At 40.1% G+C, this 27,660-nt stretch overlaps 3 protein-coding genes across 3 annotated transcripts; 1 reads left to right on the top strand and 2 right to left on the bottom strand.

The window, feature by feature from the left end:
* Positions 1 to 5,866: 5,866 nt before the first annotated feature.
* On the bottom strand, positions 5,867 to 7,086 carry PER1 (1-cysteine peroxiredoxin 1). The gene is made up of 4 exons (XM_087338722.1): positions 6,947 to 7,086; positions 6,571 to 6,719; positions 6,329 to 6,475; positions 5,867 to 6,148 (listed from the first exon to the last, which is right to left on the bottom strand). Exons 1-4 carry the CDS (start codon positions 7,062 to 7,064, stop codon positions 5,903 to 5,905), a joined length of 660 nt encoding a protein of 219 aa, XP_087194848.1. The 5' UTR covers positions 7,065 to 7,086; the 3' UTR covers positions 5,867 to 5,902.
* Positions 7,087 to 9,204: 2,118 nt separating this feature from the next.
* Positions 9,205 to 12,458, bottom strand: LOC147869507 (elongation factor 1-alpha). Its single transcript, XM_087330232.1, has 4 exons — positions 12,358 to 12,458; positions 10,791 to 11,116; positions 10,449 to 10,586; positions 9,205 to 10,349 (listed from the first exon to the last, which is right to left on the bottom strand). The coding sequence occupies exons 2-4, from the start codon at positions 11,112 to 11,114 to the stop codon at positions 9,468 to 9,470; spliced, it is 1,344 nt and encodes a 447-aa protein (XP_087186358.1). The 5' UTR covers positions 11,115 to 11,116; positions 12,358 to 12,458; the 3' UTR covers positions 9,205 to 9,467.
* A 2,794-nt stretch (positions 12,459 to 15,252) lies between these two features.
* Positions 15,253 to 22,155, top strand: LOC147869506 (putative sodium/metabolite cotransporter BASS5, chloroplastic). Its single transcript, XM_087330220.1, has 8 exons — positions 15,253 to 15,436; positions 15,987 to 16,093; positions 17,100 to 17,233; positions 18,092 to 18,285; positions 19,768 to 20,020; positions 21,188 to 21,441; positions 21,821 to 21,903; positions 21,997 to 22,155. The coding sequence occupies exons 1-8, from the start codon at positions 15,301 to 15,303 to the stop codon at positions 22,072 to 22,074; spliced, it is 1,239 nt and encodes a 412-aa protein (XP_087186346.1). The 5' UTR covers positions 15,253 to 15,300; the 3' UTR covers positions 22,075 to 22,155.
* The last annotated feature ends 5,505 nt before the right edge of the window (positions 22,156 to 27,660 follow it).

The following is a 27,660-nucleotide window of genomic DNA, read 5'->3' as shown; positions in this document are numbered from 1 at the left end:
GGGACATATGTATAATGTATACATATTTTATAGACGCTTTCTGATGATAAGGTGGAGTGGTTTTACTCTACACCAAAGTATTTATTTAAGCTGATGGTTAGAATTTAGGAAAAAAAGGGATATGTGGTATATCTTGTTATGTATAGCCTTACGGCGTATTCTAATACTAATGTAGTATCGTTTTTTGAAAAAAACAAAAAACATTTCGACCAACTATGTGTTCAAAATTAATTAAAACATTCTCACTAATCTATGGAAGCCTTTCAGATGTGTCTTACTCCGACCAATGTGTATAATTGAATATTGATGATAAAATATTAGTGAAACAATCTTTCTAACAATGTTCATTTTTAAATAAAAAGGAGAATTGAAAAGCCAATGTCACCTTAAATTGGTGATCACCAACCCTTTCTTAGTTAGGTGAAAAGTGCATGGATGTTTAACAAATGAGTTAGGAAGCCATAAAAATACTTTAAGCCAACTTAATTTTAGAAAGCATAAGATAGTAAATGTAACAACATAATAAGAAGCTTTGACACAAGGTCTCCTTACAAACTTCAATATAGTCTCTCAAAACACTATGCATAATTTATAGTCCAAACACAACTTTTAGTCATCAAGCACACTATGCACAATAATGGCACCACAACAAAATGGGCAATTTCTCATCATGCACATGTTTTCATGCTGACTTTATGTCAGAAAGTTTGATGAAAAATGTAGATATTTCTAATACTACTTTATATTGTTGGCGGTTTCGACAATTTTTGCAAAGTGTCTGAATTTATGGTACTAATGATGTGTATGAAATAAGGATAACCTAGCGCTTTAGAAATAGCAAAATGTCAATAAGTTTGATGAAAAATGTAGATATTTCTAATGCTACTTTATATTGTGGGAAGCTTTGACAATTTTTGCGAAATTTCCGAATTTATGGTACTAATGATGCGTATGAAATAAGTATAAGCTAGCGCTTTTGAAATAGCAAAATCCTAGCCATGATGAGTGTAGATATTTCCAATGCTACTTTATATTATTGGAGGTTTCAACAATTTTTGCAAAATGTTTGAATTTGTGGTACTAATGATGGGTCGAAAATCATATGATAATCTAGCACTTTTGAAATAGTGAAATCCTAGCCATTACAAGAACTTGTGGGATTTCAAGCAAATTTTAGAAGTAAATGTCGAGAACAAATTATGTCTCGCAATGCCAACATGGGCAATAACATAATAAAATCAATGTTGTACCATTAAACATTATCATGATGTGCTGCATTTTCTTTCTCCTTGTATGTGCCTTCCGTTATTCATACAAAAGCATGGGCAATATCATACAAGAAAGAAGATAAGGTAGTTCAACAAACCACAAAAACAAGATATGCTAGCTAAAGCACAAAGTAAATGTTTTGACTTTGTAGGCAAATTATTGGTTCTAGATCATGAGCCTACTATTGATGAAATCCTCGAATCAAATGCATAAGCATGATAAATATCTACAATATGTGAGTGATTGAATGCTTTGGACATCATTCCCTCTATAAAGGTTTTTCAGCTTTGCACAGCCATGACATATGATATGTGCATGTATTTTACATGTGGAAACCTGGAAGAAACATTCACTGCCTTAGTAAAGGCATTAGTAAAGCAAGCAAAAGATACAACAAGCAATAAAAGGCTGAGAAGAAGGATGTTGTAACTGGATTACACCAGGCATTTGTACGGAATGTGATTGATGATAAATATCTGCAATATGTGAGTGAATGCTTTGGACATCATTCCCTCTATAAAGGTTTTTCAGCTTTGCATAGCCATGACATATGATATGTGCATGTATTTTACATGTGGAAACCTAGAAGAAACATTCTGTGTTGCAGCATAATCGCGATGTGGTGTCTTACAACGCAATGATCTCTGGGTATGTGCGGAATAGTGAAGGTTTTTCAGCTTTGAAACATTTGAGCAACAAATGTGGGTTATTGGTTGACCTTATTGATAGCATGTACATGCTTTGGCAATATAGATAGGGGGAAATTATGCTCGAATGAAGTTATGAAATTGGATCCGGATACAATAGTAGGATATGCATTGATGTCAAGCATGTATGCTGAAAGTCACATAGTGGAGGCTTCTCCTAATCATCTCTCATTTTTGTAAAATAAGTGGGCTGTATTTTGTAGCAGATATGCTTTTTAAAACTAATGGAAGGATATCTTGTTTAGAATAGAAAATATATATATAAAAAAATGCATAAGCATGATGTTTAAGCTACTTATGTAAACTAGATAAGTTTAGTGTTTTTCCTTAAGATTTGCAATTTGAGATTCGAGGATAATGTTCAAGAGTTTCATTGGGACTAATTGCAGGGTAGGGTTTGTTCTTTGTAGTGTTCATGGTATAGTTCAACGTTAACTTATGCCTTAAACCTAATCCTTATTCTACAAATCGTAAACCTAGAGAGATTGACCTTGCATCTTTCGTGATACAATGCACACTACATCGCAAACCTTACATTTCCAACCATTAATGTAATTCATAAGTGACAAAACACTAGAATTGAAAGCTTAGATCCCAACCCTAAGGTTCCCACACTATAATTGCCCCAATTTCCATCGTTTTAATTATTGTTGTTTGTTTGGAGTGCCAAAAAAATTTGTGCTAATTCCAAATAAACACTCAAGGTCAATCTTTGACTTATGCTGATATGATTTGGAAAATCATATGGTTGTATTGATCACATTTTGAGCATTTTGAGCATTCATTCGGATAACAATCATGTGGTATTTGGTCAATAATGTCTTGTTAACTTTTGTTTCTCAAAGCTCTTTGAAACAATCTCTTTACGATTGTGTTCAATTTGAAGACATCCTTCTAAAATTATTTCAGTTTTATTTTTAAGTACTTTTGAGCATCAAATTTTGAGGTTGCCCACCAGTGATATAAAGGTCTTATATAAGAATTTGGTAGAAATTTAATTGATGCTTGTTGTTGGACTTCCTCACAATATGACAAATTATAGATATGTGCATTATGAGGATTCCTAAAAACATGTTGATCTCTTTTAGTGAATATAACTCATAATCATGTGGTATTTGGTCCATCACATCTTGTTGACTTTGAGAACTTGTTTTCCAAAGTGGTATTTGGAACAATTTCTTTGTGATTGTGTCCAATTTGAAGAGAAAAGATGTTTGAGCTTTATTTTCAGTACTCTAAGAATTGATATTCTGCCTATTTTTATTTTCTATGGTTTTTTACCTTCACATTAAGGTTTCCCACTAGGAATAAATGTATCACCAAAAGAAAAAGCATCAAAAAGTTTGGAACTATATAAAAACTTGGTAGGCAAAAACTTATCTGATGCTTGTTTCAAACTCTCTTTACTACAACAAATTATACTTTTACATGCATTAGAGGGAACCTTGAAACGAGATCGTTCTCTTGTAGTCAATATAATCTGGTATTAAAATGTGATTCATTTTAAATACATCCCTTCATGATATAATAACCAAATGTTTAAATAGTTATATAACCTAATCTCGAGGAGCGACCATGTGACAAAATAGTTATATAACCTAATCTCAAGGAGCGACCACATGAAAAAGTCACACACTTTTGTTTGAATGTGAATACCTCCTCACTTCTAGTAAATTTAATGACGCATTGATTTATGATTCTTGGAGTTGGTTTTGGTGAGCGTGGCGAAAGTAGAACATGGTTTCGCATTATTAATAGATCCAGATTTCAATGATCTTTCTTTCGAAAACTAGTCACTGGGGGAATCGTAAAGGTTTGTTTTGATATAAGACAATCTCCAAGTAAAATGTACATAACCTCTTCGATATGTAGGGTCAAGGAGCTCTTATTTTGTGTACACCTGCTAACCTTCCTTTGTGCGTGAGTTTTGTGATGATTCACACATGGACATGAATGGAGACGATGAAACATAATCATACATAATGCCACAATTGGCAAATTCAATGACTTTACAATGGCCAATGATGCAATTCTAGACTTGAGGAGGAAGCCGAAGGACAAACAACTAGGACTTAATGTATTTCATCATGTGTCAAAACTTCTTTCGTGTAGTGAAGCCAAAGGATTATAGAGGGGTTTCGTGTATCTAAACTTTTTCCATGCACTACACATCCAATATTTTAGAGCTTCCTCGTAGATTGAATGATGAAGATTCTTACACACTCTTCACTCTTCTCGTCCAAAATATAATATAACACATTATGCTCTTCTTATGTTTGACAGTCTCAAAAGAGATGGGGATTTCTCGTGTATCATGCGTGTTGATATATTAAAAAGTAGATAAAAATATCACTTACCTCAAGTGGGCAACTTATAGTAGTTAAACTACGTTTCTAATATCAATCCACAATTTGATGTCATCTCGTGTTACTACATGGGGGGAAGCAAGTTTTTAACGAGAATTTGCAAATAAATCTTATGTGATGTGTGTCAACAAGGTAACTTGCAAGTTTAACTTAGGAACAAGAATTTGCAAATAAATCCTATGTGATGTGTGTCAACAAGGCAACTTGCTAATAGCAAAAAGGTTTAGCAAGATCAACAAATACTTGTTAATAATAATTGGAGCAAAAATGTATACACATCATTAAGAAAAAGTAAAAAACAATCAAATCAAATCCATGACCAAATTATTAAATTAATGCTGGTTACAACAATAACAAGCCACACTAACCAACAAGAAAAAAAATTGGACCCCTATAATAGTTGAGAGCCTAGCAAGGCTAGGTTGATAGCTAATTGAGCATGCCAAGAAGGTTGTTAGAATCTTGTAGCCTCTCTAGCTAAGGGACCCTCATGCGCCTCCAAAATCTCTTATGCCCAATACCCCAATTGGTTCCTACACCATCACAATGTCTTTGACACTTTTATGCCACATTGATTGGTTAAATCAAAGACATCTATTAATCATAGGATACAAATAATGAATACTAACTTGTCTCAAAATACTGATATGGAGAAGATACAAATAATGAAGTGGACCATTGCTTACCTAACGGGTCTCAAGATTGATATCGACGTATAATGCTTTTATGGTTTGTCTTTGTCTACATGATAATCATATTCACGTTTCTTGAATATTCTGATAGACCTATGGACATAATAATGCTTCTATTGTTTGTCTTTATCTATATGATTATCATACTAACATTTCTTGAATTCTTGAATATTCTGATAAGACCTTGAGATCCTTCGACATATCATATTCTAACAAAGCATTAACTGTCTATTTGCCTATTGACAAAATAGAATTTACTTTGGATGGATAGTAACATGACAAAGTAGTATTGAAAGCTTACTAAGTGTCGCATTAGCAAAGTGTCTATTTGCCTAATGACAAGCTAAAGAGCAAAAAAGAAATACTTCTGGGCCTTCTCAAACATGGGGCCATATGATTTCTCTTTTTATTAAATATGGAGGTATCAAAGTGTCTATTTGCCTACTGATAAGCTAAAGAGCAAAATTAGAAAGATTTATTTGACACCCTTAAAGAGCAAAAAAGAAGGTACTGATGGGTTCCACGCATGGGGTCATATTTCTAAAGAGCAGAAAGAAGTTACTTAATGGGCCTTTCCAAACCAAACATGGGGTCATATTTCTCTTTTTATGAAATATAGAGTTTGTTCTCTCTTTTATTATATTCACAACAGAAAATGTCTTACCCTACCAACAAGAAAACAACTTCTGTGCTTATTGAATCAAAATGTCTTTGCCTGCCCATGGGTTTGGGGTGTTTATATTCTTTTTTTTTAACTGCCCATGGGTTTGGGATGTTTATATTCTTTTTTTTTAACAACATAATAATGATCTCTTTTTATGTTTGAAAATAGAAGAGAAAGGGGAGGGGGAGGAATCCTATCATTTGTCTAGACATCCGTAGTGAAGCGGATATAGCCTTTGCCCGACGGCAAATCCACCTTATCATAGCTCTTGAACATCGTCTTGGCCTCCTCATCCGAGACCGAGGGCGAGATCAACACGGGTTGCCCCGGCTTCCAGTTAGCCGGCGTAGCCACCTTCTTCTTTGCACTCAATAGAAGAGCATCCAAGCATCTAATCACCTCCTCAAAGTTCCTCCCGGTCGTCGCCGGGTAAAGGAAGCTCAATTTTACCTATATATAAAGCGTATTGGGTATAAAAATCTAAAGTAGTCGGAGTTGGTGTTGGGAAACAATTGGTAGGGTTTAGGGTTTAGGATTTTTCCACCTTTTAAAAAAATCTCTTAAGGAACCTTGGTTCTTTTTTATTTTATCGTGATTGGAATAATAATAAAAAGAGATGGTTTTTTTTACCGTCTTGTCGGGACCCATGACATGAAGGGCCCGAGAAGGCCGAGGATTGCCAGATGCATCCTTCTCGTCGGGATCCGTCATGTTGAGTTGCGAGGTTATCTTCCTGTCAAGGTCCGCGAGGATAGGATAGCTGATCGAAACCCCGGGCTACATAACAATAAAAAAACAAGGAAACAGATCAAGCAAGAACCTTTGGTCAACAATATATATATATAGAGAGAGAGAGGATTGCTTTCATTTACCGAGAAGGCCTCGATGTCCTTGATCCAAGACTTGTGTTGGTCGACGGAATCGTTGGAGATCCCGACCACTCTCACGTTCCGCTTCTCAAATTCGGGAACATATTTGGCCACGCTCCCCAACTCCGTAGTACACACGGGTGTGAAATCGGCTGCCACAATTGGTTATGAAAATATATATATGTATATATATTACTACTATTTACTTCCAATTATACAAATAGTTTCTATATATTATTAGCCCCTATGTTCACATTTTCTTTATCCAATTTATGCATTAAGAGAAAAATAATGAATGTATGGAGCCATTTTTAGCATTTTAAGTAATGAAATGAAATATAGTCGGATCTTTGAATTGAAGAAGGAAGCACTACCATACCAGGGTGAGAGAAAATGATGGCCCAATTATCGCCCACGTAATCGTAGAGCTTGAGGTGTCCGACAGTCGAATCGGCTTCCACATTCGGGATGGTATCACCAAGCGTCAAGCCAGGCATGATTATGAAGTGTTATTAATGAAAATAATATATAATCTAAAAGATCTAGAAGTAAATACTCTTATAATTCTCTTAATCACTGAATCATTAGCAAACGATACACACAGTGCTGTAAAGAACATTGCTAACATTCTTATATTATAGACTTGGGTTCTTTGCATGTCTTCCAAGTGTCCATGCGTTATGATTTGGGGTCATCATATCACACTATTTTTTTTCGTGTTTTATCTTTTTAGTACTACTACTAGGTTGATGTCAATGCTCAAAATAGCCAATGGGATGCATTCCAAGTTAGTACTCTCCTCATAACTATGTACTTTTCTATGTTAGGTAGTTATACTTTTATATGTTAGGTTCACATGAGATTACACACCTGCCATCGAATAGGTCATTTTCTGATCCTCGTCGATTCTCCCCGATACCTTTCTTCTGTTGAATTCACATTATGCACTTGGTATTGGGTTCACATGACTACCTAGTTGCAATTTGCCATCACAAATAGTCCTTGATTTCCCTAAATTATACCAATACCTTGTGTTGAGCTTTAAATGTGACACACTTTCGTATTTCATTTGGGGGGGGGGGGTTGAAATCATTTGAGTAACTCATTGTCATTGTCTATCTTCATAATATGAGAATTGACCACAACAATGTGAGAAAGCAATGATTTAATGGTGATGTGCCACAACAATGTGAGAAAGAAATTATTTAATGTCCTTGTGCCAAAACTTGATGTTGTCCTCTACAATTAGAACCCTTTTAATATGATGCGTGCCATCACGTGCATATCAATGCACCATGGATTATGTAGATAAGGGGATCATCACCCCCCCAAATCTTTCGTGTTGTCTCCAAGTACATATCACTAAAGAAATGCATATTAGTGTTTACAATCTCTTTTAGGATGCAACCTTTTGACCAAATTGTAATTACTATAATGTTGTGTTTGTTTATGGTGCTCTCAAGTTGAAGTTGAGTCTCAACTATAAGAATAGAGGTGTGTTCTCATCTACAAACACCAAAAGATAAGACTATGTACTTGTACGAATGTGTTAGGGAGGAATGAAGTATTTTTCCAAAATATCCAATGAGAAAATGCAACAAACAAATGAAAACCAACCATTTCATCACAATGGTGAAGGACAAACAAATTGAAGGCACAAAGAAAATCACTTAGTGAATGATACTTTGAAATACAACTTCAAACAAAATTCGCAAAAGCAAAGCAAGATAAAAAAAAGGACAAAGCATAAAGAAAGGAAAGACTTCACATAAAAGGGTTCAGCTTCCCTTCTCTCTAAAGGTAGAACCTTTCGATCTTATTGGTCGTAGATAGTTGGCAACCATTCACAACACCAAGTTCAGAAGACAACTACTAAGTCTCCAACACAAGACATTTTCTTCATTAGAATAAGTGTGTAGCAAGCATTCTACAAGACGTCTTATATCCTCTCCTTGCAAAGTCAAAGGACTTTATCACAACCCTTTCAGAATACACACATTCATTCAAAAATCAGACATACAAATGTAATGAATAAAATGTTTGGCATAACCTACAAACATTTGAACGTTGTGAATGATTTAATCAAACATTCAACCATTTAAACTAAGAAGTCATATTCTAAGAATTGCACATCTAACGAAGTTTTTCCATCAGATTACACCATGCGGCCATACAACATTTGCAGAAGACATTGACTAAACCCAACCCCAAAATTTAGCTGAAACCCACAGCATGTCATGTCAGATTACACAATGTCACCTTCTTTGAAGACATACAAGCCAATCTATTGAAATCAAATCTTTTCAGCAACTCCCAATCAAAGACAATACCAAACTCAAATAACACCATTAATACACTATCATCATCTCAAGACAACCCACACAAATTTACCCCAGAATATAGCTCGCAACCATTTGTCAGGATATCTGCATAAACATTTGTTCACTTCTATGAAGACATACAGCAGACAATAGTAGATCTAGACAAATCATGTTTTCCAGCAGACATTAGTAGATCTAGACTGTCGAATCATCCTCAATAACAAAACCACAAGCACAAAACTGTAATAAACTTTTAAGCAATAAACTACTATGATGTTCATCATACTTGATCAAGCATTTCTAGTAGCCAATGATAAAAACATAAAAACACTTGAATTTCATTTAAATAATATTATGTATTTAGAAATTCATACTTGATAGATCATCCAGTACAGCAAATGATAAATAACTATAGTAGAAAAACAAAAAACCCTGCCACCGTCGATCCAAAACCCAAGTCTGCAAGACCCTTGATGACAACATACGGACTACCCAAACACAAACAAAGAAAAAACAGATGAAAAAAGTAAAACCAAGACGACACTCTTGGATAGTAGTAGCAGTAGCAGTAGCAATAATTCATTTCTTCTTCGCAGCAGCTTTAGTGACCTTCGCTCCACTAGGTTCTTTCTTCTCAACTGCCTTGATGACACCAACTGCCACAGTCTGCCTCATGTCACGAACAGCAAAACGTCCAAGAGGAGGATACTCAGCAAAACTCTCAACAGTCATGGGTTTAGTCGGGATCATCTTCACATATCCAGCATCACCATTCTTCAAGAACTTTGGTTCCTTCTCAATCTCTTTACCAGACCTTCTATCAATCTTGGTGAGAATCTCGGCAAATTTCACTGCAATGTGTGACGTGTGGCAATCAAGAACTGGGGCATAACCATTCCCGATCTGTCCAGGATGGTTCATTATGATCACCTGAGATGTGAAGTTTGCAGCTTCCTTGGCTGGGTCATTCTTGGAATCAGAGGCAACATACCCACGCTTGAGATCCTTGACAGCGACATTCTTCACGTTGAAGCCAACATTGTCACCAGGGAGAGCCTCTAAGAGCGCTTCATGATGCATTTCCACAGACTTAACTTCAGTTGTCAGTCCTGTCGGTGCAAAGGTAACCACCATACCAGGTTTTATTATGCCAGTCTCCACTCGTCCCACTGGCACAGTGCCAATACCACCGATCTTGTACACATCTTGCAAGGGTAGGCGAAGAGGCTTATCAGATGGCCTCTTTGGCTCTTGAATCATATCCAGCGCATCTAGTAGAGTAGGACCTTTATACCAATCAAGATTGCTAGACCTCTCTATCATATTGTCACCTTCAAAACCAGATATCGGAACAAATGGAATCTTCTCAGGGTTGTATCCAACCTTTTTGAGATATGTTGATACTTCCTTTGTGATCTCATCATATCTCGCTTTAGAATACTTGGGAGTGGTGGCATCCATCTGATGGAAGCAAACATAAATCCAGCGGATTCAATAAGATGTGGATAATATACATACATGTAACAATGGTTTCACTCAGTTCACGTAGGAACCACTAACCTTGTTGCAGCAACAAATCATTTGCTTCACACCAAGTGTAAAAGCAAGCAGTGCATGCTCACGTGTCTGTCCATCCTTAGAAATACCAGCCTCAAAGCCACCAGTGGTTGAATCAATGATCAAGACAGCACAATCAGCCTGTTGGAAAAGACAACAAATCCGATCACTTCCAAAAGCACACATGAAACAAACCAAAATGTAGGGTTAACACAAGAAAGAGCTCGGAAAAAAACCCATCCCTAAACATGTCAGATACTACGCAGGACTGAAAACAATTGTACAAATTACGAAAAAGTCAGAAAGACCTGACACAACTCTGAATCTCTGTTGTTGAAAGTGTACCTGGGAAGTTCCAGTGATCATGTTCTTGATGAAGTCACGGTGGCCAGGTGCATCGATGACAGTGCAGTAGTATTTAGTGGTCTCAAACTTCCAGAGGGCGATATCAATGGTGATACCACGCTCCCGCTCAGCCTTGAGCTTGTCCAGTACCCAAGCATACTTGAATGACCGTTTGTTCATCTCAGCCGCCTCCTTCTCAAACCTCTCAATCACACGCTTGTCAATGCCACCAAGCTTGTAAATGAGATGCCCAGTTGTTGTGGACTTCCCCGAGTCGACATGGCCGATAACAACAATGTTGATATGTGTCTTCTCCTTCCCCATGGCTGCACACAATAATGATAAAGCAATCTTAGTGTGTTCATAATGCAAACATGTAGCCATAGATTCATCCATGCATGCATTCGTTCATTCATTCAACCTAACCATGAATTATGAAGTGCATTAAATCAAATACAATATTTGTTACGAGTCATCAAAAAAACAATGTAAAAATAAATGGCGCAAAAGATATATTTTGATAATGCAAAAGCCCATCAGTAAGAAATAATGGAAATCTAGCAACTGGTAATCTGTTACTAGCTCCTAAGATGTTTGACAGTCGAGCATAGGAAATATGCAGGGCGTATAAAGAAGAGGCAAACAGTGAGAAGATGACACAAAAAAGGCAACGTATTCCATAAAAACAAATCGATGGATGCAGAAAGGAAGAACAAAACACGTAAGATCTAAACAAAGGTTAGGAACCACAGGAAAGCAGATTTTTGCCCCAAAAGACTTCTCCACTTCCTCGTAATTAAACCACAGCCTTCTCCACTGCAACAGTCTCGATCATTTACTGGTTGATCCATAACATCCACTTACATATTACCTCCGTATCCTGGGATCTTTAATAGATCTACTAAAGAATATGATTCACTGAAAGATTCTTCCCTGATTTAAACTTCGATATCGCAAAACCTAAAACTACTCTTGCTGTAAGGTTTCCTTTTATATTTACTCAATAACCACCCATGCATTAACATGGGTGAGGATGTTAAGATCAGAACTTACGGAAACATGAGATTAAGACGGACGATAGACCAAAGCATCAAAACATACTGGAATGACAATGAAGAGATTAAATCTGGACAGATCGAGAAGATCCCCTTATTGAGACAAATGAACCGATCAAAACCAGATTGGATTTGAGAGAAGTATCATCAGTACCAATATCAGATTGGAGAGATACGAGGCATCATCAGATCAAGACCTCGTTTTGATGAAGAAAAAAAATAGTAACATAGAGATCCGTCCACTTAAGAGAGAAGAACGAAACATTATCTGAAGCTCGTCTCTCTCGCACGGAATGCTAGAGACAATAACAACAGATTGAAGGTAATGAGTCAGCATTGGCAAGCTCTCTCTTTTAGGAGACAAACGAAGGTATACACGTAAACGTTCATATAACAGATGAAAGTAAGCCCGTAGTTGCAAGAGAAAGGAGAATCCGCGACAGAAAGGAAGGGAAACCAACAGCAACAGAGGAGAGAAAGAAAAGAAGGAAGAAGGAGGAGCCATAGCTTACCTGCAGGTACCCGCGAATCGCAGAACAAGGCAGATGAGAATTAGGGTTCGAAGCTTCGTTATAGAGTTAGGGCTTACGCATAAATTGGATAAATATATAGTAAACCCTAAACCCGCAATGCCTTTCGTGGTTGGCCTCCTCACCGTTAGATCCTTATCCGACGTCCCACACGCACACACGTGGAAATCTCTACTACTTTCCATTGCTATCCATCCCACACATTGACCGACACAAATTCACGCATTCCCATTACCTCGGATGGATGGATGGATGCGCCTCGCATCACCCCACACATACATACATTAGTACATACATACATCCATACATTAGTACATACATCCGTACATACATACATGCATGCATATGTACATACATACATTCATCCATCCATACATACATACATACATCCATGTACATATAAGGGTGTCTATTTGTCCGTCCCCCCCTCCCTCGCCCGCCCGCCCGCTCGCTCGCAGAACCAATCGTTGGGATGCCCCACAACAACACCACCCATGCTAATTATTAACTCAACTCATATACTCCACTAATCATGCCCCACCTCGCCTCACATGCATTTGTGCTCTTCTTTCCCATCGCATCACCTCACTTCCCATATTAGTCCATGATAGCCATTGGACAACGTTCGTGTTTTTTTTTCCTGGAGGCTGAAAATGCCAATAAGGAGTGTCGTAATTGGATGTAATGAATGGAGTGGCTGTCCAAACGATAAGAAACTCGTGTCGTCGAGCAATTTTAGCACCAGAATCTCAACTAGACCATCCCATTGACCCTCCAGAGTATGAACTATGTCTAACCAATTTTTTGAAACCAATTTAGCTGGTGATGTTTTAAGTTGATGGAAAACAAGAGAGCACCAAGCCTTCTAGATGTGATATACAGTGGTACTACTCAATATCTCCCATATTGGTTGGACTTCCTTCCGTATTCCTGAAAACTATAATGATAGCAATGGTGATGTATGAACACTTCTAGATTTAGTGTAAAATCCATGGTCCATAGATTCGGTGTCACGATGGAACGCATCACGAACAAGTGATGTCGAAACCACCATGCCCCAAGTGAAAACCAATGGGGGAAAATAGTTAGCAAAATTTCTAAGGAGACGATGCCATATCAGTTGAGACTCAATGCATTCCCATAAACAATGTTTTTGAGTTTCCGTTTGTAAATGGCATCGAGCACAACCAGAAGATACTCCCATCCTATGCAATCACGTGTCCTGGCAAGGCTTGGTCAGTGTACAAGTAACCATTGCACATGCAATATTTGGTGTGGTTATTTTCTTGCCCAAAAGATAGCCCATAAGTTTGCAAGGATTTGGGGAGTAATACCTTGTTGATTCCAATATTGAAATGCAGTCGGTAACACATCACGTGTGTATGAAAGCACATGTCTTCCCAACGGTACAAAATATTGGAAGAAATTGAACTTGTTAGCCATAAAAGGATATGTCCATTGATAAATAATTGAGTTCCAATCTAATCTAAATACTGGATTTTTAGCCAAGACCCACGACTTCCAATGTGCCCTTATTTCCTCTATCATTGGATCAATATACCATTTATGGTCGGCATATCCAATGGCCCTTATATTGTGTTCAATAGCATAAGGGCAATCTGTCACCATACAACGTTCATGTTTGGGATGGTATAGTTGGAGATTTTGATGCTAAAATTGCTCAACGACATGAGTTTCTTATCGTCTGAACAAGTACTCCATTCGTGACATCCAATTACGACGAAACAACCATTTTCAACCTTCGAAATGGTTGTTTCCCCCGCCGAATCCTTGTATAAAATGTTTAAAATATTGTAAAATGTTTACACTAATGACAATATATCTTCTTTAAAAATAAAAATAAAACGTTCATGTTTGGGGCCCCAACATTAGCTCCTCTTACCTACACCCCTTAATCTTTTATCATAGATCATTACCCTTACAGTATTCCTTTGATTCCTCTAGAATGTTCCCCCTCAAGGTAAATATATGATCAATCTATCTCTTTTCCTTGATTATATGCACTCACTATATGAACGATTATATGCACTTCCGTTTTCTTCCTTTTGGGGTACTAAAAAACACAACTTTAACGTTATTGCTGATATTCACACCAAACCTACATTCATCTTTGGTTGTCCTCTATGACACACGTGTCGTTGCATTCTCAAACTTGTCAAAGAAGTTATGAATACCAACAAATGCGGGGAACATCAAACTTGTCTCAGAAGACCCAAACCCTCAATTGTATCATTACGTTAAAAACTAGAAGCTTTGTTAGTAATTTTGCAAAACCATTTGACTTTCAGAATATAAATAAGGTAAATTGTAGATGTATACAAAAAATGTCTGTTGAAGGTAGTATTTTCGTATCGTACATTAGCATGTAATGGTCTTGCTCATATATGAAGCCATGCACTAGATTAAACAAAGATATGCGAGGGAAACACAACTAACTCATGCATTCTAGTTAACAAAAGACATTTTGAAGACGATGATCGAATATATAATACACAATATGAAATTTGTGAATGCAGGGTGGAAGGAATCACATGTTTCTAAGTGCATGTTTGTGATTCAAATTAATGAAGAAGTATGCGTAAAAATTATTCCTAGTAGTAGCCAAAAACTCGATCGAAATCGCAACCTTTGCGTGGCATACAAAAAAATATTGACCTCCATGACATTGGAAAATAAATATATGTATGTAGTTTGTGGAAATTTGTAGAATCTCCCCTGATATTTAAAAATTGAAATCATTCTCATACAAACGCAAACGCAAACGCAAACGCAAACGTACGCCCCCCTCCCTCCCCACACACACTCGCACTCTCTACAATTCAAGGAGAAATAATCATTCCACACCCTCTCTCTCTCTCTCTCGATAACGAAGAAGAAGGCGAAAAAGAAGAACTTCCCACAGCTATGGCTCTCCTGTGCAGAGCTTCACCTGTTGATAAACATTGCTCTATAAGATATTTTGCAACTCTCCCTTCTTCCCACCGTCTCCATCTCCATCTCCTTCGCCTTCCCTCTCCACAGTCCTACTTTTTCGGTTCAAGTAAGTTTAGATCAATCTTATTTGGGTTTTTGGTTATGTGATAATGGATTTTTGATCATTTTGAAAGAGATTATTGTTTTTAAATGGGAAAATGAGAAATTGGATACAGGTTAAGTTTTCCCATATTGCAAATTGTTCATATGAATAAAGAAGTTATTTTGAGCATTTGGCAAATTAAAAATTTAAGCAATTTAGAGAAAGGGAATCTAAGGATTTGAAAGGAAATTTTAAGAATGCAATGTGTGAGAATTCGAGTATGTGAATCTAAGGATTGGCGCTCATAAAGATCAACCGAAAATCTTCATAGTCATATAAATATAAACTACACGGTATTGAGCCTCACAGTAGATCTAGAAACGATAATTTTCTTCATGCCAACCATGATTATACAGAATTTAAGCATATGTACTGTTATTACTTTCACGGCACAATTTAAGCTTTTGAACGAGCATATGAATAGGACCGTTTGAGCATTTGAAGAGAAAATTTTAAGCATTTGGAATAGGATTTTAAGCGTTGGAAAAGGAAATCTAAGAGTGCAACAAATCAGGTGTCCCATTGCCACGTTTGTATCGATGCAGTAGAAGGATTTGTCCAGTTTCTTTTTCTTCTTCTTCCTTGTCTGGTCAGAATGGAGGAGAACTGCCTAAAGAAAAGGTGCCTTGGATCTGTCTTTTTGTCCATACAAGCTGTTTCCTTTTAGGTTCCCACTTTTACTTTCTTTGTCAGATGCTGCCTCTTGAGAATGGTGCTTTTACTCATTGAAATAGTAACCCTAAGGTAACAACATCAACTGCCTTTGTTTATATTCAATTCCGTTTGCAATGTGTGTGTAAATCTATGGTTTGGATGAATGTACGAGCTGTTAAAAACCCATACGATGAAAATACGAGCTCCTCTATTACATCATAGAGCAATGAACTTATAGTTCCCAGTATAACGTTCTTCAAGTACACATTGCAGAAAAAACTTTATTGAATATAACCAAAATGTTCAGTAAATTTAGTGGTGAATTGATCTTTGGTACCCCATAAGAGAGGGAAGAATTGTGCACAAGTATCATACACAAATGCAGCACAACTATTCGTTTCATCCTTAAATATAGAGTTTGTGGCTGCATTTCAAACAAAGCATTTCAAAGTTTTATTGATTTGTTAGAAGGGCATAAAGAGTCATATGATGGAAACCTTCATACAGTGAAGAACTATACATATAGACCTTTTAATAAAAATATCCATAAATAGAGATGTGCTGGATTTCATAGTCTCCATTTGTGGGTACCTCCTTCCTTGGTGGGACTAGGGATGACATCATACATCTTTGTTGCATGCAGTGCATGTTTCTGTTTTCCTTCATATAGACAAAGAATGGTAATTTACTCTTATGTGAAGACATCCTGATACTGTGAATGCAGATGGGCTTCGAGGCTGACGTATCTATTTATGTGCTCCTTAAATCGGTCATATCTTCCTTGAAATCAGCTTCTGAGAGCAGTTGTTTGGGAAAGCTTTGATAGTTTTATATTATTATCCTACTTGTATAACAAGTTGATGTGCTGATCAAGAAAAAAGAAACAGATTTTTTTTTTCAAATTCTTTGTAGCAGAGGAGTTGCTTTATACAATATATGTTTTGTCATTGCAGTCCAGAACTGATTTTGGCAGACTTTTGAAAGGACTCCAAATGGCAAAGCGTGGAATATTATCCAAAATGCAAGTTCTTTCCTTCCTCAAGTCATAATGGCAAGCACTGTACTGGCATTTGTGTTTCCACCTTGTTTTACATGGTTCACCAACAGGTTGATTTCTTCTATAACTTGGGATTTTGAAATTTCCTTTATGATTTTCCTTTTCTCACTCAAATTTACCATAACAAAACACAAGGTCGTATCAGTGTCTAGGAGAACCACCTGTTTTGGGACATGATTGGGAAGTTGATTGTAAGATGAAAGATGTTTACATATGATGCCAAGGAGATTATCTTAATAAAATGCGAGAACCCAAGTTTGATCCTCACATGGGCTAGGCCCCATCTCATAGATCGCAATTGGTCATCTATGGATATTAAAAATCAATCAATCAATTAATCAACCATGGCTTTTTCTGATAAAATCGTACCTGCATCTATAGTTGTGTGCTTTCATATTCCACAGAATCTCTTACTTGGTTTGCTTCATGGAAATATGCATGAAATATGTTATCAACTAGTCCATTTATTGTTGACTATACTCTTTTAAAGAGCATTTTCTGAAAGATGCCAACATTTAATTGTCATAGCTTTTGAATAATACATTCACTTGAATCTCTTTAGCGAACTATCTTTGAAATTGTTTATCATATGGCATATTGCATCATGCTTCTAGAGAATTAATAGATCTGATGCGTATTTGTATACATGAGATAATGCCGTCTTACAGTATATGGTTGTGGTCAAGGTCATAAAAGAACGTGTGAAAGCATTAAATTGATTGAAAACTAGACACAAATGGTAGATTAACAACCTTCTAAATGGCCTTTATTCGGACTAGGAAGCAATATTGAGCCAGCTTGCAAAGTATTTTTCATCTGTTGAAATGATCTCCACAGGAATTTTTGGCACAGTTTAACTTTAAATATTTTAGTCAATAAAATAAGCCTTCACATGTTGTTCATTGCAGATATTATGCACCAGCACTTGGATTCTTGATGTTTGCTGTAGGTATTAATTTTGAAGCATCAGATTTTATCCTCTCGTTGCAAAGACCGGGAGTGATAATGGTCGGGTACTTGGGTCAATTTATCTTAAAGCCATTACTTGGTGTTTTTTTTGCAAGTTTGGCAGTCTCTTATTTGCATCTTCCACAAGCAATAGGTATGACTGTTATTCTGAAAACTAGAATGGTTATTGTTTTGGACCTTTTCCATCCCTCTGAGACATTTGAAAATGATGAAAATAGATTGCGAGTGTATAATAGCTTTTTGAATGTTCTGTTTATCTATGCATTGCAAACTGTGAAGACTGAGTGGGAAACAACAGATTATCACATAGATATTTAGACTCCCTCTGCATATTAGAACCCACGTGTAAGGTGACTCAATATCCTATGCATCATATGGATTTTTTGTTTGTTTTCGTATTATGGTTCTACTTGGTAAGCCAAGATTTCAAGTCATGGACCTGGGCTCAAACCTTACTCTATGCACTACTTTACTAGATGATACTGGAATCTAGGTGTTGAAAACATGATCTTCTGGTCTCCGCCTACTGTACAAACTGAGGTTCATCCATCGTTGATATTTTGGTGGCCCCTTGCATCATTGAGAATGCAAAACAAATTGCCACTTGTATCCGTGTACATTTGGGAGTTTGTTACCTGTGGATTGATGTGTTTATATCTATGACATAATTTCATGCAGCCATCTCTTTGATTTCTTTCTTAGGCACATGTAGTTGTTTTGTTGACCTTTACGCAACATAGTAATTAACACAGGTACCCATTATGAAAAGAAAGAGAGAAATGAAATGAAACGCTATGAGGTCAGTGTTACATCTGTGTGAATCTTATACAAGTCTGGTAAATTAAAGTCCAAAGTGGTCTATGAGGTCAATGTTACATCTGTGTGAATCTTATACAAGTCTGGTAACTTAAAGCAAAATCAAATCGTGCCTAAACTGGATATTACTTTATGTAATTAGCCTCTGATGAATAGACACTAATAAGGACTGCGGATTACAAAAATGTGGAGGATGCAATGTACAAAATAAATACATATCTGTTAGATCCAGACTGTGAGTGGATCAACCATTAAACTCTCGCATTGGATGATGCCATATAACATGTCCTAGTGAACCACCTGGGTGATCATTCTTGATATCAGTCAATGATGCAATGTATCCTCTGATGCAGGTTAAATCTGAAAAACTAAGTATCCTTGGCCATCTGGAATGAACAAAATGGATTGCTGCCTCAAGCAATATCCCACTAGAAGGTGCTGATTATGCTTGGTCTGAGGTCTCTTGACATGACCATCTGGTGAAAACTAACATTTGCCTTTGTACAAGTTCTGTTGGCCGTTTATTCTTTAAGAGAGATTCTCTTAATCCACAGATCTCTAGTAAAACATCTCCAAACATCTGATAATAGAGCTGCTCTAAATCTTCTGACCCATATGAGACAGTGGAAGCTTCCTCGGAAGTGGTTTATGAGGCCAAATGTTATGTTGATGTGAATCATATAGAAGACTGGTAAAATAAAGCAGAGAGAGGAGAGGGAGGGAGAGAGAGCATGAATGCAGCGATTTTTCATGAAAAAAAAGAGACAGAAATAGAGAAATTTCTCTGCTTACATCTTAGGGACTGGGATAATTCTAGTTTCTTGCGTCAGTGGTGCACAGCTTTCTAATTATGCAACATTTTTGGTGGAGCCAACTATGGCTCCACTGAGTATTGTGATGACTTCTCTTTCAACAGCAACAGCTGTATTTGTGACGCCAGCTCTTACATCGGTACTGCTAGGGAAACGACTGCCAATAGATGCTTATGGAATGATCATCAATATTACTCAGATTGTGGTGGGTCCTATTGCTGCTGGAATTGTGATAAACAAGTAAGTTCAGGGCCGTATAATGCTAACTTTTGGTCTTTAGTTGTATAACTAGACAAACTCTATTTTTCTCTTGATCTGAAGGGAGAAAACTTCAAAGTTTTTCCCATCTATTGGCAGATTTCCGTATCAAATATGTAAGCTAATACTTTTTTTTACCTGCAAATTTTTTTTTTGCATTTTTAAAAGATATTTTCAATCTTCCATCCATGGATGATCTAGAGTTGAAATCATACCAGTTAGGACAATGCCCAGCAACATTTATGCTATGTTGTTCCCTCTCAACCTTTTTCCATGTTTTTTGAGATTGCTTCTCAGGATCCCTGTTTGCCAGTGCCAGACAAAAGCACACTAATCCACTGACGAAATGAATGATTTTGGTGCCAATGATATCAACTTTTCAGTCAGACTGTATCTTTCACACCAATCCCTCTAAAACCGACTGATCAGATATGTATAATGTGAACTTTAGAACTGCTTTGGGATAGTCGTCAGACCCTTCATTGATCTTGTAAAGCCTAAATTTCTATTTGCCAAATGGTTTTGGAGGAAAGTGCTCCATTCATCACAATCTCTTGTTAGTGTGTCAAGACATGCTTAGATAACAAAAACATCATTCTAAAAGTCATTTCATAAGGTGTCATACAATATGTACAACCGAAGTGAATGGAGGATTGAATATCATTCTTTGAAATAATCTTTTGGTACTTTTGTGAACCACAAAGGTCAATGGACCATATATCTAAAGAGTAGCATATGTTTCCTTAAATACTTCCTCTTGGCAAGTTTTTCTATTGGTTTTGTAGCCGTACTGTTAATTCTTATACAATGAGGCAGCATGTATTACCTGGGCAACACATTGTGTTTAATGCTAGTTCTCTTGTGATTAGGATCCTATACGTTGACCCAACACTATATATATACACATACATACATAATTTTGGAAATAAGCAATTATATTTTTTGAGTTTCTAATACATCTAGTATGTTTTAATCATTTTTCCCTGTCTTGATTCTTGATCTTAAGTACTGGTGTTAATAAGATTTCCACGACATGGATCTTGAAAATTAACATTGTTTTATTGCCTTGAGTTTGACATGGTTTTGGTTCAAAACTGGAGCTCTGCAATGAATATATCTAACTATGAATATTTCTGTTTATCATATCAGATTTGCAGCAACCATATCAGGAAGTATAAGGCCATTGATGCCAGCTCTTTCAGTTTTCATTACCAGTCTATGTATAGGCTCTCCATTGGCTATGAATGTTGACGCTTTGAAGTCTCCCTTTGGGTTGGCAGTTCTGGTGGTTGTTATTGGTTTCCATGCCACAGGTTTCCTATTCGGATTCTACTTACCTGGGGTTGTATTTTGGAAGAGCTCACATCAAAGAAACATGCAGAAAACCATATCCTTTGAGATAGGTATTTGATATATACGTATTATGTGTTTGTCCTTGCTAATTGGTAAAAGTATTGACATTGAACTAATAGCATACATGGGTAACAAGTCACATGCTATAATGTATGTTCCCATGTGTGTATGAGATTGTGACCTTGTGGATGAATTTATGCTTGTTCTTGATCTATATAATTAGAGTATTCGAGTTTTGATAGATTATCTCCTGTGAACTTGTAGGATATGTGGATGTGTTTATGGAACTATAGTTCATCTGTAAATGAAATTGCTCACATTACAAATCCAGTTTGGTTTTTTTTTCGGTTAAGTTTGGCTGCATGCATCTCGATCAACCTCTCACTATATACATTTTCTCACAAGTCATCTATATTTTTAATCTATCAGGGATGCAAAGTAGTCTTCTCGGCCTTGCCCTTGCAAATAAATTTTTCGTTGACCCACTTGTGGGATTGCCTGCAGCTATTTCTGTGAGTTCAGATTTCGTTTTATATATTCAAGTGTGTGTATGTAAATGTGTATGTGTATGTATGTATGATCTGTTTCTTCTTTCTTCTTTGCAGACTGTAGTTATGTCGCTCATGGGTTTTGGGCTTGTGCTCTATTGGACCATGGAGAGAAAGATGTCTTCAAAGTCCTGAATATGACCGAGGGTGGTAAGATCTTATACATTTGGTTAGAAACTGTTATATTCTTGAGGACGAAGGTCTTTGTATTCTGTAAATTTTGTTATTCGCTTAGCCGGACAAGGCCTAACACAAGGTGTCACGGAGACACTTCACCAAAGGGTGATTACGGCATAGGATTAAGATTCAACGATTACACCGACTTACGTAGGTTACACGATTAGATTGCTTGGTTAATTACACGCGTAAGATATAACAGTGATTACAGAACGGAAATCAAGACAGAAGTACAAACATCATAAGCTCTATTAATTATCCGCTGTCATTACAATAGGGTCCGGGCCTTTAAATAGGTTTCCGGCCCGTAGTACAAAACGGTGCCCCTCGCACCTATTCGGGATCCGTCCGGATCTGGAACGGCATACCGTTTCCAGTCCGTCCGTCCACACTATCCTCATTTACAACCATATATAATTAATTCCGTATTTTGGACTCCTTGCCGGCCGGTAACACATGGCACGCCCGTGGGACAGTACCTTGTACGTCGAACCCTTCTCGGCCCCTTCATTGTTCACCCGAATTGTCCAAAATACTTGGTTCAAGAATTTCCGCTTGTTCTTTCGGTTGTGGTTGTTGCGGCTGTGCTTGCTGCTGCTGCTGTGATTGCGGTTGTGACTGAGGTTGCTCCGGCTGCTCTGCTTGCTGCTGCTGCTCCATTTGTTTCGCTGACTCCGGCTGCTCAGTTTGTCTCTCTGGCTCCTGCATCTCCGTTTGACTGCTTCCGGTCCGGTCTCCTTCCAGTAACGGTTCCTCATCACTGAGGTTGACCGTAACTGGTTCTCGTTCTTTCTCTCCCCGGATCCGGGACCTCTCGTAGCTTTCAAACTGGATCTGCGCCTCCAGCCTGTCGTCGTCTAGCTGAGCTACAAGTTGCCGGACTTGCTCTAGTTGGTCCTCTGCCAAGGCTTGAAAGTCTTCGGCAAGCTCATCTCTTATGCCGGTGAAGTCCTCGGAAGTCAGCATATAGCAATCATCTCCCTCCTTTCGCCGGTTCTCTACGTCGGCCCGGAGCAATTGGAGTTCCGCCGCGTCCGTGGCCCACTTGGTCCACCATTTGACGGAGCCGTTGTCGATCAAGCTCTTGGTCTGGTTCAACCAGGCCCGCATGATATCTTGGATGCGACTTGCTCCCATTTGTGCTCTGCTTTCCACCACTTGTCGCTCCTCCTTCAGCTGCTTGATGAGATTTGACGTATCCTCCGCCTGCTCTCGGTAGCGCGTCAGCTGCCCTTGATATGTCGTTTGCAGCCTCTGCAGTACCTCCGCCGCTCTTTCTTTTTCCGCCTGCTGTTGCCTGAGGAGCTCTGTCCGAACCTTCTCCGCCTCTTCCAACCGTCTTCTGTTTTCCGCTTGTTCCTTGGCGAATGCGGTTGCGGTCCGATCAACTGCTTGCCGGAGCTCATCCGTCCGTTCCTTGTGCTCCGTTTGCAACCGTTTATACTCCCGGTGCAATTGCTCAAATTCCTCCGTTTTTTGTTTGAGCTTGCCGTTGATCTGGCGATTGTTCCGGTCCTCCCGGTCCTTTACCTGCCGGAGTTCCTCTTTCAGGCGCTCTACTTCTGTTTCGGCGTTCCTCCGGAGCTTGTCCTTCTCTTGCAGCATTTTCTCCTTTTCCTCCTTGAGCCGGTCGTAAGCTTGGTGGCCTTTCCGTAAGCTCTCCTCGGCCCGGCGTAGATTCTCAGCAGTCTTTTTGAGTTCTGCCTCCGCTGCCGTCTTCAATTCTCTTTCGCGGCTCCTCAGCGCTTCTTGGGCAGCAAGCTCATCCTTTAAATCCGCAAGCTCTTGGGCTTGTGCCGCATTTCTCTCCGGAACGGTTTCCGTTGCCGGGGTCTGATTGCTATGTACAGGTTGATTTGATACTTTATTCTGTACATTGCCCGGAGTCACCGGTGCTTGGACTTGTGTTTCCCTTGTGATCCTGTCCAAGTCTTCTTCAAGGCTCCGGATTCTGGACCGGGCTGTCTCTAGATCTACGGTTGTGACGAGCAACCGTTCCTGGTGCGTTCTCTCTTCCGCCTCTATATACTCGACCACTCCGGCGATTTGCTCGCCTACCCACCGTAGCCACATGCTACTGGTGCCCTGTTGCTGTACTGGTCGAGTCGCCTCATTCATCGTGGAATTGTCTGGCCTGATTGCCTGCATATGCCGTTCTGGTTCTACTCCTTGGCCGCCGTGTGCTCTGGCTGGGCTCGCCGGCTGTTGAGTTCCGGTTCTCGCCGTCTCCGGAGCCGTTGGACTGACTTCTTCTATAGAAGTCGACAAGACCGGTTCCCTACGTACCGGTTCCGGTTCTTCCCTTGTGGTTTGCTCAGGTTGAGTTGGGGGCGTCTCTGCCTCTCGCGGGTACGACCGCTCCCCTCCTGCCTCGGCGGTCCTACTTCTTGACCGTCGTTGGAGGTGCTCTTCTGGCTCCTCCGTTTCCTCTTCCTGTGTCACGGCATGTTTCTGTGCCGTCAAGGGTTCCGGTTCCTTCTGTCCTGGTCTCCGTAAGGTTATTTTGACGGGTCGGACCGGTGACACCTCCTCCGGTTCTGGGGCCCGTTTCTTCCCTTTCGTCGCCTTCGACGCCAGCAGCTGCTGTCGTTTGGACGCCGGCTTCGAGGTGCTCCCTTCCGATACTCTTGGCCGCTTCTTTGGCTGGACGGTCTCCACCGGCGGCACGAGCAATGTTATCCATTGAGCTACGGCGTGCCACAGCTTCCGGCCCTCCTTGCCGTCCTTCCCTCGTACCATGTCGATTGCCATGCACAGCCCGTCTGCAATCAGCACCGGCCAGTCCACCTTGACCCCTTCATATGTGGCTATGATCATCCCTGCCCGATTTTTTGGCATGACAGGGGGTCGGGGGTACACGTGACCGTACTCATGCAGCACTCGAGCTATCTCCCTGAATAGCGGATCTTCGCCGCCCTGCGTCCGATAGCCTTTGCCGGCAACAGAGTACTCACCGAAATATCGGGTGAGTTGCTCCGAGGTTGGGTTATTGATCTGAAAGATTCCTCCCTCCGGAAGGCCTGTTAGCGCGCGGATCGCTTCCTCGGTGATGACCTCTGTGGCGAGCTCCTTGATGACCCGGTCGGCTTCTCTGTGCGGCGGTGCCTCCATGATGGCCAAGAACCCCTCCAGTCCGTTTTGCCTGAACCATTTCCTGGCCGCTTCCGACAGCGTTTGGGGTTCCATGTCTGCTTCAAGGTCGAGGGAAGATGGCGAGGTAGAGTGGTGATGAGAGTGAGAGCGAGAGAGAGAGCGTTCTGAGCGCGGAGGTTCTCTGCGTGCAGGTTCGCGTTTGCTCAGCTTCCACTGTCTTGGTGCTTCTGTGCTTCTTGGCTCGCGAAATGAAAAGGTCTCCATGCGTTCTGCTTCTTCTTTGTGCGTTTTGGCGCCTTTTTCGAGCATGCACACGTCGTGTACCCATTTAGTATTAAGTAGCGTGGCGTCTCTTAAATGCCCACTACGTACCTTTTCGCGCCTCGCTTTCACACCCGTTCATACCTCGATTTTTAATGATGTTTTTTTTTTTTTTTTTTTTTTTTTTTTTTTTTTTTTCAGTCTTTAATGACGGTGTGTGACCTTACACATCCGTAGGTCCCTTCGGACCCTGACCGTTTTCCTTACGGGTTGCCGTGTCTTCCTTTGTCTCTGCTACGGGTTCCCCGTCGTCTCTTTCTTCCGGATCGATCCGTACCGATCCCGGACAGGTTCCTGGTGTAGTGCCGGTGAGCTGCATAAACGGGTTCTTTGGCATCGGTCCTTTATAGGGTTTTAGTCGAAATCCGTTTACCCACTTGCCTAGTACTTCACCGGCAAGTGTCCCTATCTGATAGGACCCGTTGTATTCCCGTGTCAGCCAATACGGGCCTGTCCATCTGAACCGGAGTTTACCCGGCATTTTGCCCATCCTCGTTTGGAAGACTAGAACCGGCTTTCCGATTTCGAACATCTTTTCGTTACCTTTTCGGTGACGGTCAACGAACGCTTTCCGTCGTCGTTGCTCCAGTTCCATGTGGAGGATGCTGGCCAGCCGTTGCTCCTCCAGTTCGCATAGTGCTGCTAGCCGCATTTCCTCCGACTTCTTTTCATTCAGCCGTTCCCGTAGTTGGATCCGTAAGCTTGGTACCTGGAACTCGACCGGCATGACCGCTTCCAAGCCGAATGCTAACCGGAACGGTGTTGTCCGGATACTCGTTTTGTATGCCGTTCTGTACGCCCATAGCGCGCTATTGAGCTTTGTATCCCAGTCCGTCCGGTTTTCGTTGACGATTTTGCGGAGAATGTTCTGCAGCGTTTTGTTGGTGGATTCCGCTAACCCGTTCGCCTGTGGGTAGTACGGTGTGCTTCTTTTATGCACCACGGCATAGAACGTTGTTAAGCTTTCCACTACCTGGCCGAGGAAATGCCCTCCTTGGTCGCTGATCAGTTCAATCGGACATCCATATCGGCACCAAATGTTTTCGTATAGGAATTTTGCTGTGGATGACGCGGTGTTGTCTCTCAGGGCCTTAGCTTCCACCCATTTCGTGCAATAATCCGTTGCCACGATGACATAACGATTACCCGTTCTCATTGCCGGTGGCTTGAACGGTCCGACAAAATCCAACCCCCACTTCTGGAATGGCTCTAGTGGAAGTACCGGTTGGTGTGGCATTCGTGCTTGCTCCGTAGGCTGGCCCATTCGTTGGCATAGGTCACATTCCTTAGCATACTTGACGGCGTCTTTTAACGTCGTGGGCCACCACAAGCCGCTCTGCCATACTTTCCTCGCCGTCGCTTCCCCGGCATAGTGTCCTCCGGCAACCCCACAGTGTGCTTCCCGTAAAATTACTTCTTTCTCGTCACTACGGACTGCCCGTCGCCATATTCCATCTGCTCCTTTGTGGTAGAGAGTGTCCCGTAACAGACAGAAATTGCGGCTCTGCACCGCCAGTCGTTTCCTCTCGTCCCGGTTCATTTCCTCCGGTGGCAGGCCCGTGCTTAGGAACTGGTGCATGTTTGTCAGCCATTTATCTTCTGATGCCACCGTGTCGTCCGCTGCCGTTTCCGGGGTGATACGGAATAACTCCGCGTCCGGGAATTCATCCGCTACTCCGTCGCCTGGTTCTCCGGACTCTAACCGGCTCAGGTAGTCTGCTACGGCATGCTGGATACCGGGCCGGTGGAAAATCTCGAATTCGAACTCCTGCAACAGCAAGGTCCAACGGGCCAACTTACCGGTCAGGGACGCCTTGGAAACTAAGTAGAGGAGCGCCGAGTGATCCACATGGAAGGAGAACTTCCTTCCCAATAGGTAGTGACGAAACTTTGTGACACTGTAGATCATGCCGAGGGCCTCCCGTTCCGTCGTTGAATAGTTCTTCTCCGCTTGGGACAGCTTCCGGCTGGCGTAATATACCGGCCGGTACCATTTGGGCTCCGTAAGCTGCATTAAGGCGCTGCCAATCGCGATGTCGGACGCGTCCACGAACACGTGAAATTCCTTGCTCCAATCCGGAGGCTGTACGACGGGTGCTTGCGATAAAAGTACCTTCAGGGCATTGTATG

The sequence above is a fragment of the Azolla caroliniana genome, unplaced genomic scaffold, assembly GCF_043228905.1.
Source record: "Azolla caroliniana isolate FFs.n. ecotype wild unplaced genomic scaffold, voAzoCaro1.0.p SCAF_1, whole genome shotgun sequence".
Classification (NCBI taxonomy): Eukaryota; Viridiplantae; Streptophyta; class Polypodiopsida; order Salviniales; family Salviniaceae; genus Azolla; species Azolla caroliniana.
Note: the sequence above shows the minus strand (reverse complement) of the source record. Positions and strands in the feature narration are given on the sequence as shown.

Coding starts and splice junctions, on each gene's coding strand:
- PER1 (XM_087338722.1), bottom strand. CDS start 7,064: ATGCCTGGCTTGACGCTTGGTGATACCATCCCGAATGTGGAAGCCGAT. Junction 6,720..6,946: donor CATCATTTTCTCTCACCCTG/GTATGGTAGTGC, acceptor CAATTGTGGCAG/CCGATTTCACACCCGTGTGT. Junction 6,476..6,570: donor AGGACATCGAGGCCTTCTCG/GTAAATGAAAGC, acceptor ATTGTTATGTAG/CCCGGGGTTTCGATCAGCTA.
- LOC147869507 (XM_087330232.1), bottom strand. CDS start 11,114: ATGGGGAAGGAGAAGACACATATCAACATTGTTGTTATCGGCCATGTC. Junction 10,587..10,790: donor TGATCACTGGAACTTCCCAG/GTACACTTTCAA, acceptor CTTTTCCAACAG/GCTGATTGTGCTGTCTTGAT. Junction 10,350..10,448: donor TGATTTGTTGCTGCAACAAG/GTTAGTGGTTCC, acceptor TGCTTCCATCAG/ATGGATGCCACCACTCCCAA.
- LOC147869506 (XM_087330220.1), top strand. CDS start 15,301: ATGGCTCTCCTGTGCAGAGCTTCACCTGTTGATAAACATTGCTCTATA. Junction 20,021..21,187: donor GCTGGAATTGTGATAAACAA/GTAAGTTCAGGG, acceptor TTATCATATCAG/ATTTGCAGCAACCATATCAG. Junction 21,904..21,996: donor GATTGCCTGCAGCTATTTCT/GTGAGTTCAGAT, acceptor TCTTCTTTGCAG/ACTGTAGTTATGTCGCTCAT.